Here is a 16,949-nt window from a genome sequence, read left to right as displayed (position 1 = left end):
CTGAATCAAATCCACCAGATTTTGTTACAAGGAATGATTTTCAGTGCCGGAATGGAAAATACATTTCAGTTCACATGCAAAGCATATTATTAAAGTCTGATGTGTTAAAGATAAAGTTGAAGTCTAAATAATGATTAGTGCCAAAAACTTCAGGCCAATCGATTTCAGCCTTCGTCCTCAATACTTTAGCTCTGTCTTAAGTCAGAAATTTAAGACGACTGCAGAGAATTTAAATATGTTTGAAAACTGAGCTTGACTTCAAATCAGCGTTAGGCTTACTGAGAAATGAGTATTTTGTAAAAGATAGTATAAATCTGTGACTCTCTCCTACTGAGTTTTCATTCTTGCTAGCTCATTCTGAATAGACAGTGTTGACCTTTTAACTCAGATAATATCAGTGTTCATATGCATTGGGAGGCCCGTCCCAGACATTATAGTCCTGATAATAAAATCTTCTACAAATGAACAAAAATATAAGTGTTATACGGGAGATTAGCACCACCTTTCCTTTGCCTCATGGCTTTAATAATCATGTTAACACTAAACCGATATGTAGAACACCTTCCTAAAATGAGAAGGTGAACAAACATCCAAGGGAATTACTTAAGATTTGATATCAAATTCAGGAGCATTGTAAGGACATAGTTCCAATTAGTAATTGTTTTTCATTTCTTAGCACAATACAGTGTCAGGGAATGTGTTCTATAGGATGCCAACGTTTATGTCATGGGACAGTGTATAAATGAACAAAAAGCAGGAAATTCAAAGTTTAAGTTGATGATCCATCCTACAGCCTGTATTACTATGAAAAACAAACAAACAAAAAAATTACAGTGACGTAAACTAAAGATAGTGTGTCAGCTTTAAATTTGGAACATCCTGTCTTTTTCCAGCTAAATAAACAAACTTGTTTATTTTAATAAGAAATAAATAAGAAAGGTCTATTATAAAAGTTGATTTTTCAACATGTGTGTCAGTTCATTGCATATTTGGATTTTTATTTCTAAAAATATGATATGTAATGCAATGAAATGTAGCTCCTTGAATTCATCTTTAAATTAGCTTCTATGTTTTATTTAAAGTGCCCGTTGTTATATTGAATAGTGATGTGTGTGTTGAGGGACCAAATTCAATAATCTAGTTTTTTGTTCTTTCATGAAAGAACTGTGTACTTTATAATACAGGCTGACCTTAGAAACCTTGATTCACCCCACCCCACCTGATATTTTCCTTGAAACTTGAAATGACCAAACCATGGAACTGCTTTCTTTCGGTAAAACCAGTTGGTTTGGGAGTTTAAAAAAAAAAAAAAAAAACGCATCCATCCTGAGAAACACTTTCATCCCAGGGCCAGGAAGTATTCCGCTGGGGTAGCTGGGGTAGCCCTGCAGGTCTTTTTGCAGTAACCCAGGTCAGCAATCTGAGCTGCAGATGGATGCTGAATTCTGTAACATTCCCCATGGTTGTCAGCAAATACAGGACCATAGAATGAGTCATACTTTTCAAAATGTCTCGAGGTTTTGGCTGGCTAACTTGTTAAAATATATATGCGTGTAGGTACTGCAATCAAATATACAAATGGCTCTGTTGCAACAGTTTGGGGCAGTCATAATTACATAATAGCTTTCCAGCCAACCAAGAATGTCTGTAAAATTACCTTAAGTTCTTCAGCGTGCTTGTTTTCCAAATTATGTGAAATGCCAGTTCCGACTTTTGATGGACTAATGAAGAGATCAGGTTTCCTCCAAATGGCTTGTTGGAGGCTGAGTACCCTAGCAACAAAAGGGGGGAGGAAAAGCTAGTGATTTCTAATCATTTTATTCTGCTAGGATTTGGGGATTTAGGAGTGTGTGTGTGTTTGTTTTGTTGTTTTTTTTTGCAATGGGGGCACTCAACACATTGCATTTTTGCAGCAGGGCTTCCTTATCCTAATTTCATACTCTTTGAGGATTGCCTGCATCAGGAAAAGGTGTTTTGGTTTTTTTTGTTTTTTTGGTTTTTTTTTCCAGTGCATGGAGGAAGCCAACTTTGTTTTTAAGTGTCAGAATATAAATTTAAGTTTGTATTAAACTACCGGCCTTCCTACCGCCGGGTTGGTTTTGTATTACCGATTGGTTTTTACACCCTCCTTAACCCTTCTGGATAATTCCTATGGATTCTGCCCATTTCACTGTTTCATTGGCAGCTTTGGAAGTTAATTCTGAGAGTGTAGCTCCCTGGAAGTGTCAGGAAACGTGTGCTGAGCTGAAGATCTTGGTGTCCTGTTCTGCAGAGACAGAAGTTCACTGGTAGCCAGTAAAAACTATTAGCGATTAGTTCAGTAAGCAGTGTAAGAGGTGTTGGGCTTGGTCGCAGCCTGTCGTCACAACAGATACTGCTAATGAGACAACTGACATCCAAATGAGCATCTGAGGTTTGACGATGCTCCTGCCCCTCCCTGAGCTGATCCTAAAACTGGCATAAAGGACCCTAAAATGTGCGGTGCTCTCGTTGCCTCTCCAGCTACGCCTGTGAAGTGGAAAGGATGTTTCCGCTATTTGGGGTTTCACCAATATGCAATCTACTGAAACAAAATAAAATTTTGAAATATTACTTGAAATATTTTTCAAGTAAAATATTACTTTTGTTTGGCAAAGCACATGCTGGGGTGTTGCCTACTATCAGAAGCAGTAACGTTTAGCTTTATTTTACTGGCATAAAACTACCTAAGCTTATTCTTCAGGTAGTAGACTGATGATTATTGGTATCAGTCAAATGGTGATTGACAGTCGCTTCAGATGGAGTTACTGTGAAATGGGGGGGTATGGTCTGACCCTAGGCCTGGTGAGCATTCACGGGGGGAAAACAGGTCCCTTAAAGGGATGGGGGGGCAGCAAAACCCTGTCTCTTGACCCTGTTAACGCCCTTGTTGAACAAGCTTTCTACGAAAGTTAGGTAGAACTAAACTTGTAGAAAGTAGGGATTTCGTTGGCAAGAGAGCTGAGCTCCCCCAGCTGCGCTGCGGAAAGGTTGCTTTCCGGGGCATCCCCGAGCCCGAGAAGGGAGCGCGCCTTGGTTCGGGAGCACCCAGCTCCGGCGTGAGCTGCTGTCCTGAGCAGCCCTGCTTTGTGCTACCGGCGAGGGAGGCTGGCGAGTTTGGCTGGAGCTGGAGGGCGACGTCCGGGGCCGACGTCGGCGGTTCCCGCAGCGCGCAGGGCCTGCAGGAGGGAGCAGGCGGCGGGCAGCGCCGTGCCCTGGGCGCGGGGCTGGCCCGCGCACAAATAACCCTCCGAAGGGTGCCGGCCGCTTGCCTCGCGCGGCCTGGCCCGGGCCCCCTCGGAGCTCTGCTGCTGCCGATTTCCAGGAGCACTCCGATGGAGTTATTTCCCTCCAGGCTGTCCACGAGAGCAGTGCTCCGAGGAGGGTGATGTATCGCGCGGCCCCTTGGCTTAGGACCGTGCTGCGTGTCCGCGCGGTTGCAGGCAGTCGTTCTGGGGCTACGCGCTGGAGATGTCGCAGGTGGCTGAACAAACAAATGTTGCCGGTTAATGTTTAAGCTCTAAACGTACTAAAGCGTTTGTTACCAGTTTGCAAAAGAGATCAAACAGCTGTGAATCATAACCTTGGCTACTAATTAAATCTTTTATTCCCTTCGCTCATTGCAGAAGCATTTAATCTCTGGGAATCAGGACAGCCTCTTGTGCAGAACTAATTTTTACAGCATAAGCAGAAATGAGTTTACTGCAAGGTTTCCTATTGGAGATCTAAATGTACAGGAATCAAAAGAGAATATTAACTTTCCTTCCTGGCATAGAAGTTCGCATTAGCACTGAACAATGATTGATTTAAAATAGCTGCACTGTAAAGTCATTTTGGCGGTATAGTATTGTTGTTTTATTGAATGGTGAATAAATTTTTTATTATCCAGCTGTCTTGCTTATAGGTGAGACTCTTCATCTAGATAGAGACTGAGGGATTTGGTGAACTTTACTAGTGACCGTGTGTCCCCTCAAAAAATATTTTACTTTAAAATGATGGACTGTGAAGAACACACCAGAGGAAACAAGACACAGAACAAAATACTACAAGCAGTTTTACTGCAATTGATACTTATTTCTACTTGTCATAGGATGTTTTGTGTATATTTATATACAGTTTGGATAAAATATATGTGCGTGAAAGTTGCACCCTACACCCTTGATATTAAATATCAAATTAAACAGCATTTATCCTTTTGGTTCTAACTCTGTGAAATCAAATTTTAAAACCCAGAACACTTGCTTTCCCTCTGTTTATTTGGAAATTGTCCTAGTCCCTAGCAGCAAGATGATGCACCAAGGAATCACAAAATGAGAATACCATTACCTATCATTAGGCTAACTCAGTTCACTGGGAATCAGTCCAGAAAGGCAGCTGTCCCAGCTAGAAGGAGCAAATTTCCATTCTCATGCAGCTCTGACTGCAAGATCATGGTTTGTGTTATGAGTAAAGACTGTGATGGAGTCTCTCTGGGAGACTTCAGGAGGATAGTAAGGAGGAAGGAACTTCCCATAAAAATCCAGTTGCAAATTTGGGGAATGGTGCACAGTTACTGAGGGATAGCTATTTCATATAAATGTGCTAACAGTCTGAGTGATCTGTAGACTTGCACTGAAAAGCTGTATGTTATTAGTTTGAAAAGCTATCATATTTTACGGGATATCTAGAGAAAATAATCTTTTTTCCATCATTGTTAAATTGGAACAACTTGAGAGGCAAAAGCAGAAAATTAGAAGAGCTTGGGGGGGGGGATGTTTGGGGGGTTTTTTGTTTGCTTTGGTTGGATTTGGGCATTTTTATTGAAGAAAGCGATTTTCCCTCTGAAAATAGTGAGCTCAGAAAGGGAATGCATTGGCTACACTTGCCGTACCGTTCAGAAGACAGACATCCATCTACCATTTGCACAAGCAAAACTTCTGTTTGCTGAGAGAAAATTGTCGTAAGAAAATGGGTGAATACTCACTAAAATTTCACATTTCTTATAACTAAAGAGGTTTGGGTAATAGTGTACTATGTCATACCAAAGACCCATCCTGTAAGTGTGAATGCTGTCAGGTTCCATATAGACAGAAAACCCTGCCTAGAAACACCTCAGTATGCTGATATATCAGTGTTATTATTAGTAATTTATAAGGGTAAACGTTTGGAATATCTAAATAAGACCAGCTCTGCTTTTACTGCTCGTTCCTCTAAGCCATCAGTAGAAGTTTACTTGGAAAGACAGTTAAAAATATCCTATGTTCATACTTATAAAATTATAAGGTCATTCAAACATGTCTTTATAAGAGTAATAATTGAGTAAGTAGAATAAATCATCAGCACAAATTATATACTTGGTTTGGTACTTTAATGTTAGGAAGAAAAATCCGTCATTTTTACAAGCTTTAAAAAATGAAAAAAATAAAGATATCCATTGTTCTTAGTTAACTTTGAAATATAATTTAATCTCAGAAGCTATAATATCTGTTATTTTAAAACACAAAGAGAAATTTCTTACTTTTAAAATTTGTTTTTAGTTTATATGTATGTCTCCGAAGAGAGACAGATATTTGGTTAAAGACTTCCCAGATTATTTTGTCTTTATATACAATTACAGTTCAGTTTGAGGATAAACATTTATATAAATGTTGTATTCAACTACCACAGTATCATGAATTTTTTAGCAATCAACTACTCAAAAATCTTTAAATTGATCTTTTTATTATTTTTGAAAAACGAATTCATGTAGGTGAAGAAAAATCATACATAAGACTTGTGTATAAAATCTGTGCATGGTAGTAATATGTTTGTTTTTTGAGAAGGAGGCCGGGAAAAATGGGTGGAGGTTTACTTTGACCTAGGAAAAGGTTGATGTGGATACCACTTTTTAATGTGAAATATATGGAGCTCTAGCATAAATCAGATAAAATTCTGGAAGTTCATAGCTTTCTTGGAAGATGGAGAAGGTCGCAACAATAGTGTGTTTTGCTCATACTATGAATTGCAGCTACTTGCTTTATGCATTCATTTGTTAGGAAGCGGTTAGTGAAGGCTGCTATTTTTATTGCCTGGATGCTCTTTCACCGCACTCATCTTCCCTGGTTTTTCCCACAGGCTGCGTGAACACCACCGTGCTGCAATTAAGGTGATACGTCGGATGCAGTATTTTGTGGCAAAGAAGAAGTTTCAGGTGAGTAATGAATAGAAAGCTCCTTTTCTAAATAACCCCTTTTATTCTCCTGATTCACTGTTTCTTTTAGGAGACTAACGCAATTCATTTCAGTAATGGTGAGCTACACCCACTATTCTCTCCCTCCTTGAATAGGGTGGTTGTTTAGCAGCAGGTTAGTCAGCTGTGGATACACTGGGAATAGGGCAAACTCCTGAAATGTAGTCTGAATTAAAATGTTATTTTCTGCTAATGGACTTGACCTCTCCCCTTCTGTTATCGCCATCTCCTTCTTGCAATGCAAACACTCTCATGTGTCTCCGTTAATTCTGAGCTGGAGGTTACTGTCATGCTGAGTCAGGAGGATTAGAGATCAAAATACTACCTCAGCCTTCTTTCTGTCTCTCACTTGATGTTAATGAAGTCCAGTGTGTTGGAAGGTTTCTGCTTCCTTTGTCCTTGTCCCTCCTGCATAGGTAGGAGAGCTCCTTCACAGTTTGTGTGATAATCAGTTCTCTTCACTCCTGTAGCTGTCACTGATATAAGTTTCCTGTGTCTCACTCCACTTGCAGTGATGTTATGATACCATAAGCATTTAACAGTAGCTAATTAACTTTATTGCCTGGTCAGAATAAAAATTTGTGCCTGCAAACTTTCTAAAAGTGTGGTTTTTAAGTCAAAGTAATTAATGTATTATAAAAAAAACCCCACGTATCAGCAGCTTTCAGATTGATTTAAACCAGATGAATATATACATAACAAATATCTTACTTTACTTAAAATGAATTAATAAGGGACAATCCCTGGAGAACAGGATTCGCAACAGAAAATGCACAGCAATAGAGTGTCTTAGCTGCCTGTATCTATTTTCGAACATGACCTCAGCACTAGTACTCACAGTAGATTAAAGGCAGGAAGGTTTATTACTCTACATCTACACCATGCCAAAAAAAAAAAAAAAAAAAAAAAAAAAAAAAAGGGAAGAAGAAGCTGGGGTCCATCTTCTGTGAAGCATTTGAGGTGCAAGAGGTTAGGAGCAAAAGGATGCTGATGATTAACAATCCGGGAGAGCATTGTTTTTCTAAAATGATTTTTCTAAAATGATGCTTGCATGTTGCTTCAAAAGTTGGACTCTGACTTCACCATTAAAATTTAGAAGAATTGCCAGAATTCTTCAGCAATAATCTATTTTTAATCTTTAAAATTGTGAGCTAATTTGTAGCTAAGCCTGCCTGACCTTATAAGAATTTTCTTTCCGGTATGTATGATGTGTTCAGACTGTAACTGTTTAGGCTTACCTCTTCCACGACAGGGATTTTCTTGGATGGAGCGCTTTCAGAAAGTTTCTGCTAGCAAATTTCACCTGTTATTTTTGTTATACTAAAATTAAGAACGACACAGTGTTCGGACTGCTTGAAAATAATTTTTGCAGTCGTTTTGTTGAGAACTCCTTAACGCTTGGTGGTCGGGAGCTGTAACCTGGAAAGGGGTGTGACCCACCCCAGTGATGTGTCCATTGCTGTTCTGTGAAAAACAGCCCAAATGCGGCCAGTTACATTAACTTTAATTTACTCTCATTCTAAAACCTGACTGTGATCCTTTGGTTTGCAATAATTACTGAATCATTGCTCTCATAAATTCAGATCATAAAATATTTGCCATGGTATTAACTAAATTACTTAGAAACAAGAATTCTACACATTATATATCTACCTCCCAAGTGGGATTTGTCAAAAACAGATTTGGAAAATGCCTGAACGCTCTGTGCAACATTATCCACCTGGCAAATAAACGAAACTCCCCAGCGGCAGATGACTTGATAGAAGCTGAAAAAGCATTTGACTGAATAGAATGGGACTATTCAGTTCGTGCTTAAAACTTGTTTGTACTCAGTCTCCGATTTGCTAATCTGGCTTCTCAGTTGTACTCTACACTTTCTCATCTGCAAAAGACCTGTTCTTGGCCGTCTACAAAATCCCTCAACAAGGTTGTCTCATATACTTTTTAGCAATCTTTATTCTTCCTGAGTTATTAATATTAGCTGTTAACAATGAACTAAAAATGTAAATTAAGTTAAAGTGAAGTACACTTTAACTACATGGGCAGCTGTTTCTGTCAGAAGCAGAATCTTCCAAAGAGAATTTATAGGGAGATATCCATACTTCTGCATAATCTCTGTATACAAGGTTATAACCAAATTTAAAAATTCTCAGAGCACTGAAGGTGCAGTTTTCAAAAGCACCTGAGTAGTAACTTAATGCACAAAGTCACCTTGAAATTCTAGCCAGAAGGCGCTTTTGAAAATCTCCCTCATGATTAGGAGATAACCACTGTCATTCACTCACATGGATGTTGTAAAGCTGCTTTGTTCTATTGTATGCACATAACATAGTCATAAGAAATTAAAATGTTTAAACACGTGTCGAGTGTTTCTATGAACAAGCACAACACAGTATCTAAAAGAAAAGCAAAGCAGAATATGCCTTCTTCAAGGCTAAGCTTTTTTAAGAGGTCTATATAGAAGCTGTTCTCTGGCAGAGAGTTATGCACATAGGTGCAACTAATTCTCTGGCAGATAGTTTACTTCTAAGCTTTTTGTGCTTATGTGAAAAGTGTCTTTCTAACAGAAAGTTCCAATTTTTCTATGAATATTGAAAAATGCAAATAATTTCATGAAGTCCATTGGACTATTTCTACTTAAAGTTAGCTGGAACACAAGTAGTTGCAAGGTCAGTAGTTGAAAGGAGTGGTCTTTTTTTTAAGAGCTACCTCCAGCCAGTGCTTCTGGGAGGGTAAGCATAGGAAGGGGAGGAAAAGGAGAATTTTCCAAAATAGGCCCCAATTCAGCATGGTTCTTACAGTATACCAGCTGCTTGCAAGATATGTCTGTATGCCAAATTTTGTATATGGATACTTTTTTTCTTTTTTTTTGAGAGATCAGTCAATAACAGATATGGCACCACAAGGACAAATGTCGGCTAGAAAGCACAGACTTCCTGTTTGAAAATAAAAGAAATTTAAAAAGAGAACCAAACAGGGATACAAGGAAATTTCAGACAACATGAAAACTAATAGTGTGTGAAACATCACACGTCCATTATTTCCTCTTTAAAGAAGCAGAGAAATGTATGCTCCATTTCAAAGTCCGGAGTTGAATATAGCTCATAGGATGATGTCCATACAAGAACAAGCATAACAGTATAAAGAATAGATACCATATTTATGGATGTGTTTATGCTCTTGTAAAGGAGCTATAACACTCCAGCAAAGTCTGTAGGATTGTTTTAAAACAACCCAGGAAAAGTGAGTCAGAACAAGCCCTGTGTGTCAGTTAGTTTCCTTTCAATACTAGGATGTTGAAGGACACTAATGTCACCACTAAGGAACAGTTCCATAAATTATAGAGAAAACAGTACTTAGAAAATAATAGGTTTCTAGGCATTATCCACCCCTCCTACATAAGAATGAATTTCATGTATTGGGAATAAGTCAGACATCTTCAGCACAGTCTAATTCCCTTACCTTATAACTGAATCTCAGAAAGCATATTATCATATTTGGTTATTTCCCATAAGGGAATTCATGGGTGAATAACCTTTGTCTTCCAATTAAGAAAGTTTTCAAGTTTCTTAAGACTTAGGCATATGGATACAACTATGGTATCTATCACAGATCCAGAGACCAGGGGTCTGATCTGATATCCCATTGTAATTTTGAAAGATTTTTTTTCTTTCCATGTAGATTCTTCTCTTCCTGTTGAGCTAATCTGTTTTCTTCTGAAATATTTTTTTTTTATTTTGTGTTGAGCTCTTCACCATGGCAAATATTCTATACATGACATCAGCTAAAAGTGCAGCTTGTAGTTCCACTGATAATATGAGTAACTGTTGCCTGGTCTGTAATGATGTCACCGGAAACTCATGTATTTATAGCCTTATAATTCATCATCTTATGTAATTATTTGTCGTGGGTATGAATCACGAATTCAGTGTGTAATCTTCTATAGTCTCAGCACAGACCTCTAGCAAACAGCATAGTCGAGCTTGGTTACGTTTCTCAGAAATTCCCCTTGCATTGATTCCTGTCTCACTTTCCTTGATGTGGCTCTTGGAGAAATTGTGCGTGCAGCTACTAGGGAACAATATGCAGCTGTGCACATATTTAATGTTTGTCATTGGATTTTGTGCCATCTTTTTGTGTGTGATAGGGAAATTCTAACTCATTTAAGATGATTTTTTTTTTTTTTTTGCCATGACTATTGGTTAATTCGCAGAGGGGTGAACGGAGTTAGGGAAAGCTGTGGGGCTGATTTCCACATTTGTTTCTTCGATAGTTATCCCTTGCCTATTGCGTTTTCTTTTTTCCTTTTACCAAACTAACATTTTTTTGTTGTCAGCATAAGCATTATGAGTATTTTCTCTTGAAGGATGAGCTTTCAAGATGAAGTTGTTACAGAATAAGCAGTACTGACTATTAATTACCCCTTCCTACTTGGAAATTAAACTTTATTCATAAATTTTACCTGTTCCAGGCTTTCAACTTTGCCTTGCTTTAAAGGGAGAGAGCATGGTAAATGAGAAACAGGCAGTAACTTACCTACTCCTCCTATTATCAGACACCTGCATCAGAGTACAAGGAATGCAGGATGAGGCACAGTATACTTATTCTTACTAAATTGCTTTTCTGAACCTGGAATTTTCAAGCTGATCTCATCAGATTTGTCTCTTTTTATTGTACAGTCATACTCCAAGAATTATTAGCACCAGGCTTGGAGTACAAAACCATGGACAAGACTTAAGGCTTATGCCTGAATCATGCTGCTTTCTCTGTGGATGTTTGTTATAATTTTAATGTGTGTATGAGAGTGTACGTAAGCAATTAGGTTTCCTCTGTGTGCCCTTTGGTCAAATTGAAATTCTTCTTTTGGTTAGCTCTGCCATTAGAGAGCATCTCATAATCACTCAAGGTTGGCTTTTGGGAATCTGGCAGACTGAAAGAAAATTTGCAAAATGAAGTGATACTTTGAAAAGGTAAATATATGGAGAAAGAGTTTTAAAAATGAAGTGATATATACAGGTAATTTGTTAGGCACGTGCAATAAGAAAGAAAAATGACAGGAGATTAACAAAACTATTATTTAGTTGAGGAACATGGATATGTAGAAGATCAACAGATTTTGAAACAGCTGAAAGATTAAATTGCTTCACCTTCATATTTCACCTGAATTGACAGCTGAAAGATTAAATTGCTTCACCTTCATATTTCACCTGAATTGTAGATGTTTTTACTCTAAGGTCAGGCTGAATTAACGTACAGCCTTTCTATTGCTCCTCAGCAGAGAGTAAATTGCACCCTAAGAGAAAACCTATTTAGAACTACCACATAAAGAAACGTGCACACCAAAGACACTGAGTGATCTGGGAATCAACTTGTGTCCAGAAAAGGTGTTTAAATGCTTCATCTTTGTAAGTGTACTCCTGCTTTTAAAAGACTTTTGCAATAGTAATAAAGGTGGTTGTAAGTCCCAAGTACAGAATGTTTTCCTTTGATTACTGAGGAAGTGGAATAATACAAGCTTTTGAAAATCAGGGTAGGCAGTAATTAAAGTAACGATTCCTAAAAAAGCAGAGCTGCCTCCCAGGGAGAGGCAGTGCTTTGCATGGAGGTGCTACCATCTGGTTTCTGTATTGTATCTAGCTTTCGTTTGATTTAAGAAAGAAAGTGTTAGTGGAATGGAGTTGAAGAATACCTTCAACATGTGAAATAAGGATAAGCAATACAGAAACATCTCTTGTTTTTGACGTTTCTGAGATCTCAGATAGGCTATGGATTCTGGTATGTTAGAATTTACAGTTGTAAACTCTTTTCTCTCATGTCAAAAGATGCAAGAAAGGAAAAGTTATAACTCAACGTTTCCGTGTGGCAATGATTAATATGTGCTATGACTGACAGTTACAGAAAGCCGGGACCTCCAGGTGTGTTGCTGTCACAAGGCAGCAGCATAACTCGTTTCTGGGGAGGAGATGTGGCATCAGTGCATATCCTAGAACCCTAAGGGGACTGGATGAAGTGATGGGCATCAGCAGGATCCTGTTCTCAGGAGATGTGTCAGGTCAACAGAAAAATCAGCGCTGCGGTTGTTGAGAGTCTGAGTATTTGGGGAGAGCAACCTGTCAGGAAACCAGAGTGGAGGCCCTCACCCAACTCTGTGCAAGCTATGAATGCTTGTGGAGCTGCAACTGGTTTTATTCTCTCAGAATAATTGGCTTATGAAAGTGTGAAGCCAGGTGATGAGTATGGCTTTCTGAAAGTATGATGATTTTGGAAGAAATGTTTTAAATGCATTTACTGTAAACATTTTTCCAACATTTCTCAGAGTATTAATACTTTACAGATTGCCATGACCGATTTTATTTTACTTGCTTTATTAGCTTCTGATTGTACTGGAGATTGCAAGATCCACACAGGTTTATCTTCAGTAATGAATTTAATCCAAACTCTGAAAGAAGATGCCATTTAAATTTGTACTTGTTCAAAGATCTGACTATGCCACTGTTGCCAGATTCCAGGGAGATCGCATTGATTTAACTCTCATTTTTGTGTAAGCACTAAAGGGCTGTATGTAGTTGAACAGCAAATGTTACATGGCAAACAAGTTTCAAAATGAGATTTGTCTAACTTGTTATAACTCCAGGCCAAATGAACCCATCTAACAAGATAATGTTGTTGCCTGCCTCCTCAGACAGAAGACACTCACTCTGCTGGAATCAGCTGGCTTTTGAAATGGCAACTGTGTGAACTGAACAGGGGTTCAGAAACTTAGAATAAATCCTGAAAATAAGAATGGAAAGATGGCAGCCAGAGTACACAAAAAAGTAATGAAGAAATGAATGTACTCTTAGGGCATCATCTCTTTTGTACATGTTCTATAATCTACCTAGGTAATAAATCAGAGCACTGTGTGCACTTGTTCTCAACTTTTGCCCTTCTTACCTGCCCACTAATCCTTTCCCCTGGGCTCATACTGGCATTCTGCAGCCCCACAGCAATTGTTAACACCTATTGTTTAAAAAACGTTAATATGGAAGAGCAATTTTCCCTCCTTGTCTTCCTGCAAAATGTGGGATTTAAGCCTTCTCCCAAAATGTTATATTTTCCCAAATCCCATTACAGAAAGAATTTGGTAGGTCAGCCATTACAGCTTCTCCTTGGAAGACATTGCACTTGCACTTCGTGGTTCCCAAGCTCACAGGCTTTACAGATAAAGAAATTCTTATGAATATAAATATATTTTTCTTAGTTTTAGAAAGTACTGAATATCCATGAGTTTACATTTTCCTCTATCCAAATGAACTAATTCTGAGCTCATGGAATGAGATTATCAAAGGCATTTAGGTGCCTAAAGTTACAGATAGGCAGCCAAACTACTAAAGCATTTTTGAAAATCGCGTTAGCTGTGCTTTTGGAAAGACTTTCGAGCCATTTAGCCTCCATACAGCCCAACTGTATACTCTGGCACCTAAATCCTTTTCAAAATCTGGCCTAGAGTATTTGTCTCTTGGTGCTATATGTTGTTAAGTTTTCTGCATTTAGGATTTTTTTTATTTTTTTTTATTTATTCCCTGTAATATGTTTCAGCATGTTTTGGAAATATTCTCAAATATAGCTGGTTTTGTCCATGGCACTCATAATACATTATCAGGAGAACTGTACAAATGTCTGCCATAATTGTAACCCAGCTAAGAGGAATTGAGGATTGCCCTCTCTGAAATAGGCAGTAGCCTCATGTTTAGGGCATTCTGCTAAAGTGGGAAAGAAAAGCTGTAACTCAGACCTGAGTCTCGCAAATCACATCTGAAACTCCAGAAATGATAGAACCAGAGTGCTGCTTCCTCCCCCTTTCTATGCCTTCTTATGTCAACCAACTCTAGGTATGTGCACAACAACAATAATGTGCATATATGCCTCAGAGATAATGCAGTTAAATATAGGAAAATCGCATTCACAAACCCTTAAAGATGACTGCAAAGTAGGCTCTGTGATGCAAAATATAGATGTTGAGTGAACAAAGTGATATTCTGTACAGCTTGCCATGAGAAACTTACTCTGAAACCTTCAGGGTAAAAGGTTATTGCTTGTAACTAAACTTTATCAGTTACAAAATACTTAATTACTAAGGAAAAATACCTTTTTTGATCCGAGGGTTTGCAAGCATTTCACTTATGAAATGCAAAGTACAGACATAGGACTTCCTGCCTGGTCGTTTCACCAATGTTTTTTCCAGAATTTCCCAGTAGATTTGAAAGTGCAGTCAGCCTTTCTGGAAAAGGAAATCAATTATGCACCTTCAACTGGGACTCTGGTTTAAGCTTCTCATATTAAGAGCTGATTTGAAAACTCCAGCCTTCTCGTTGCTGACTCAGAATAAAGGCTTGTGCATGCAAAATACAGCTCTTTCCTGGCCAATGGCACATGAGTACGAAACTTATTTCCAGAAGAAACTAGAATGACCACAAACTTCTGAGAAAAGTGCCAGACATACTTTTTTTGGCCTCAAATTCTGTTGATAATCTCTTGAAAAGCATGTGGTAGACCTGTGGTAACAAAAAGGGAGAATCAAATCAGGACCATCATCGTTATTCCACAGTAAATGTACGATCATGGCAAAAATCAAAATATTTCAAATGTTTATATTGTGTTAAACGAATTAAAAAGAATTTACCGTTCACTCTTAAAAAAAAAAAATAATAATGTGTTAGCATTGATATATTCTTGTGGCTTACTGGCATGTTTTTTGTTTTTGTTTTACAGCAAGCTAGAAAGCCGTATGATGTCCGAGATGTTATTGAACAGTATTCTCAGGGTCATCTCAACCTGATGGTGCGAATCAAGGAGTTACAGAGGAGGTACGACAATAAAGTTCAATGTCCGTATCTGTAAGCATCAGCAGATGGAAGTCTGCCTTGTTGTTGTTTTTTCTGCATAGAAAAAAGACCACGATCAAGGCTGAGGGCCAAAAATGGACAGGATTGCAAGTGGTGCATTGGTAGCTCTGTGGAACTGAAGTAAAGGTTTCTGTTTAGGGAGGAAGGAAAAGGAAGATACTTTAAACTTCTGATGATCAGGACCTCCTGTTTTCATTATACTTATCTGTATTGCCTTATTGCCTGCTACTTTGACTATAGACGGTAATCTCTTTATTGTGGTAGGTGCTGCACACAAACAGGGAAATACTGCTCTGCTAGCATCATACTGCATGTGTAAACTGAAAGAGAGCAAGTGGGTGAGACTAGGCAGTGAGGGTAAAACAAGGAAGGGAGGAGGTGAAAAAGCAACAGTCACTGCAAACCTCCTACGGTTGTTAAAGAATCTGAAGACCAATATAAGTCTAATGCTTTTTTGTTATTATTTCTTTATTTCCTGCCATTCTTAGTCCAAAGTTGCAGTTTCACTTACACTACTAAGCAGAACTTCTTGAACTTCACTTATTTGTGAATTGACCCCCCCACTTCCAGCTAAAGAAATTGAAGATGCTATTTCAGGATGAAAGCTAACAATGATTCTTGTTTTTCTTTCCCTTTTTGTTTATTTACAGGCTGGATCAATCTATAGGGAAGCCATCTCTCTTTATCTCTGTCTCAGGTAAATTAATAGAAGCCCTACTGCTATAAAGCTACAGCAAATACAAAATGGTAAAGTGAGGAGAATCCCACTGAAATTGTGATGGAGAGCAGCATAGATACCTGCTAAACAGACTACTCCTTTTTCCTTGCAGTCATGCAATACAGTAGGGTTTTCCATGGCAGCCTCCATAGTGATGGAACTAATATCCTTTACCTCTATGTCTGTTTTAATCATCGTTCTAGATTCAGTAAGACTTGAAGCGTGGATCTCAAAACTGAATATAAGGGATGTGTCTAAAGTTAATCTGATTAAGATATAATTAGTGAGAAATAGTTGTAAAAAACTTCTTATTTTTTTTCCAAATTTTAAACATTGCCAGCTCATTGTGGTCTGAAATATAGGCAGCTACACTAATATTTAGCCACCAACACTTTTAAAATAGGGCTATTTTTATTTACATATTTTAAGTACCTACTTTCAGTTTTCAAAATATTGGCTCTAATCTCTCTGAGTCTCAATATTTTTTCAGTAAAATGGCATGTTATGGTTGCAGAGTTCCTGTGAAATCAGTAATATTCACACAGAGCAGCGGCATCTTTGAAAAGAAACTGTAAAAGGGGCACAAAATACTAAATTTGATCTGAGACAAGAGTGACTGTGGTAATGTCATTTCAGACTTCAGTTTCTATATAATTTATATGAAAAAAAGATAAAACATTATACAAGCACGTTGTTCAGGTTGACTGTAGAGCCTTTTGCACAGCACCAGATTGTTTTTAAACCGCAATTAAAACATTAACTAAACTAAGAACAGTTTTGTTCTCCCAGGTTAAAGCATAAAATTAAGGTTGAAAGTGCCTTAAACCTAAGAGCTATTAAAAGCCATGGCTTGGGCTAGTGCTATAAAAAGAAACAAAAAGCTGCTTTTAAGAAATAAAACTACTAGCCTGGCGAAGGTGTTCAGTTACACTACGTTGGTGGGCTTGTTAAACACACCCTGTTGTGGCTTACTGCTATTTTGTTATAACACCATATATTAATTTGCAAATGTTTCTTGTTCCACAGAAAAAAGCAAAGACCGAGGGAATAACACGATTGGTGCCAGGTTGAACAGAGTAGAAGACAAGGTAGGCTTCAGTTGGGCTGGCTGTGAATGAGG

At 38.1% G+C, this 16,949-nt stretch overlaps 1 protein-coding gene across 2 annotated transcripts in view; it reads left to right on the top strand.

Annotated features, from left to right (window-relative positions):
• The window catches only part of KCNQ1 (potassium voltage-gated channel subfamily Q member 1), a 373,582-nt gene that overhangs the window by 248,234 nt on the left and 108,399 nt on the right, over positions 1 to 16,949 (top strand). For both annotated transcript variants that reach the window (XM_062576714.1, XM_062576713.1), the window contains exons 14-17: positions 6,112 to 6,187; positions 14,978 to 15,072; positions 15,762 to 15,808; positions 16,856 to 16,917. In XM_062576714.1, coding sequence (XP_062432698.1) covers positions 6,112 to 6,187; positions 14,978 to 15,072; positions 15,762 to 15,808; positions 16,856 to 16,917 — 280 coding nt within the window. The remainder of the gene's footprint in view (positions 1 to 6,111; positions 6,188 to 14,977; positions 15,073 to 15,761; positions 15,809 to 16,855; positions 16,918 to 16,949) is intronic.

The sequence above is a fragment of the Rhea pennata genome, chromosome 5 (genome assembly GCF_028389875.1).
Source record: "Rhea pennata isolate bPtePen1 chromosome 5, bPtePen1.pri, whole genome shotgun sequence".
Classification (NCBI taxonomy): Eukaryota; Metazoa; Chordata; class Aves; order Rheiformes; family Rheidae; genus Rhea; species Rhea pennata.
This window is presented reverse-complemented; position numbering and strand designations above follow the sequence as displayed.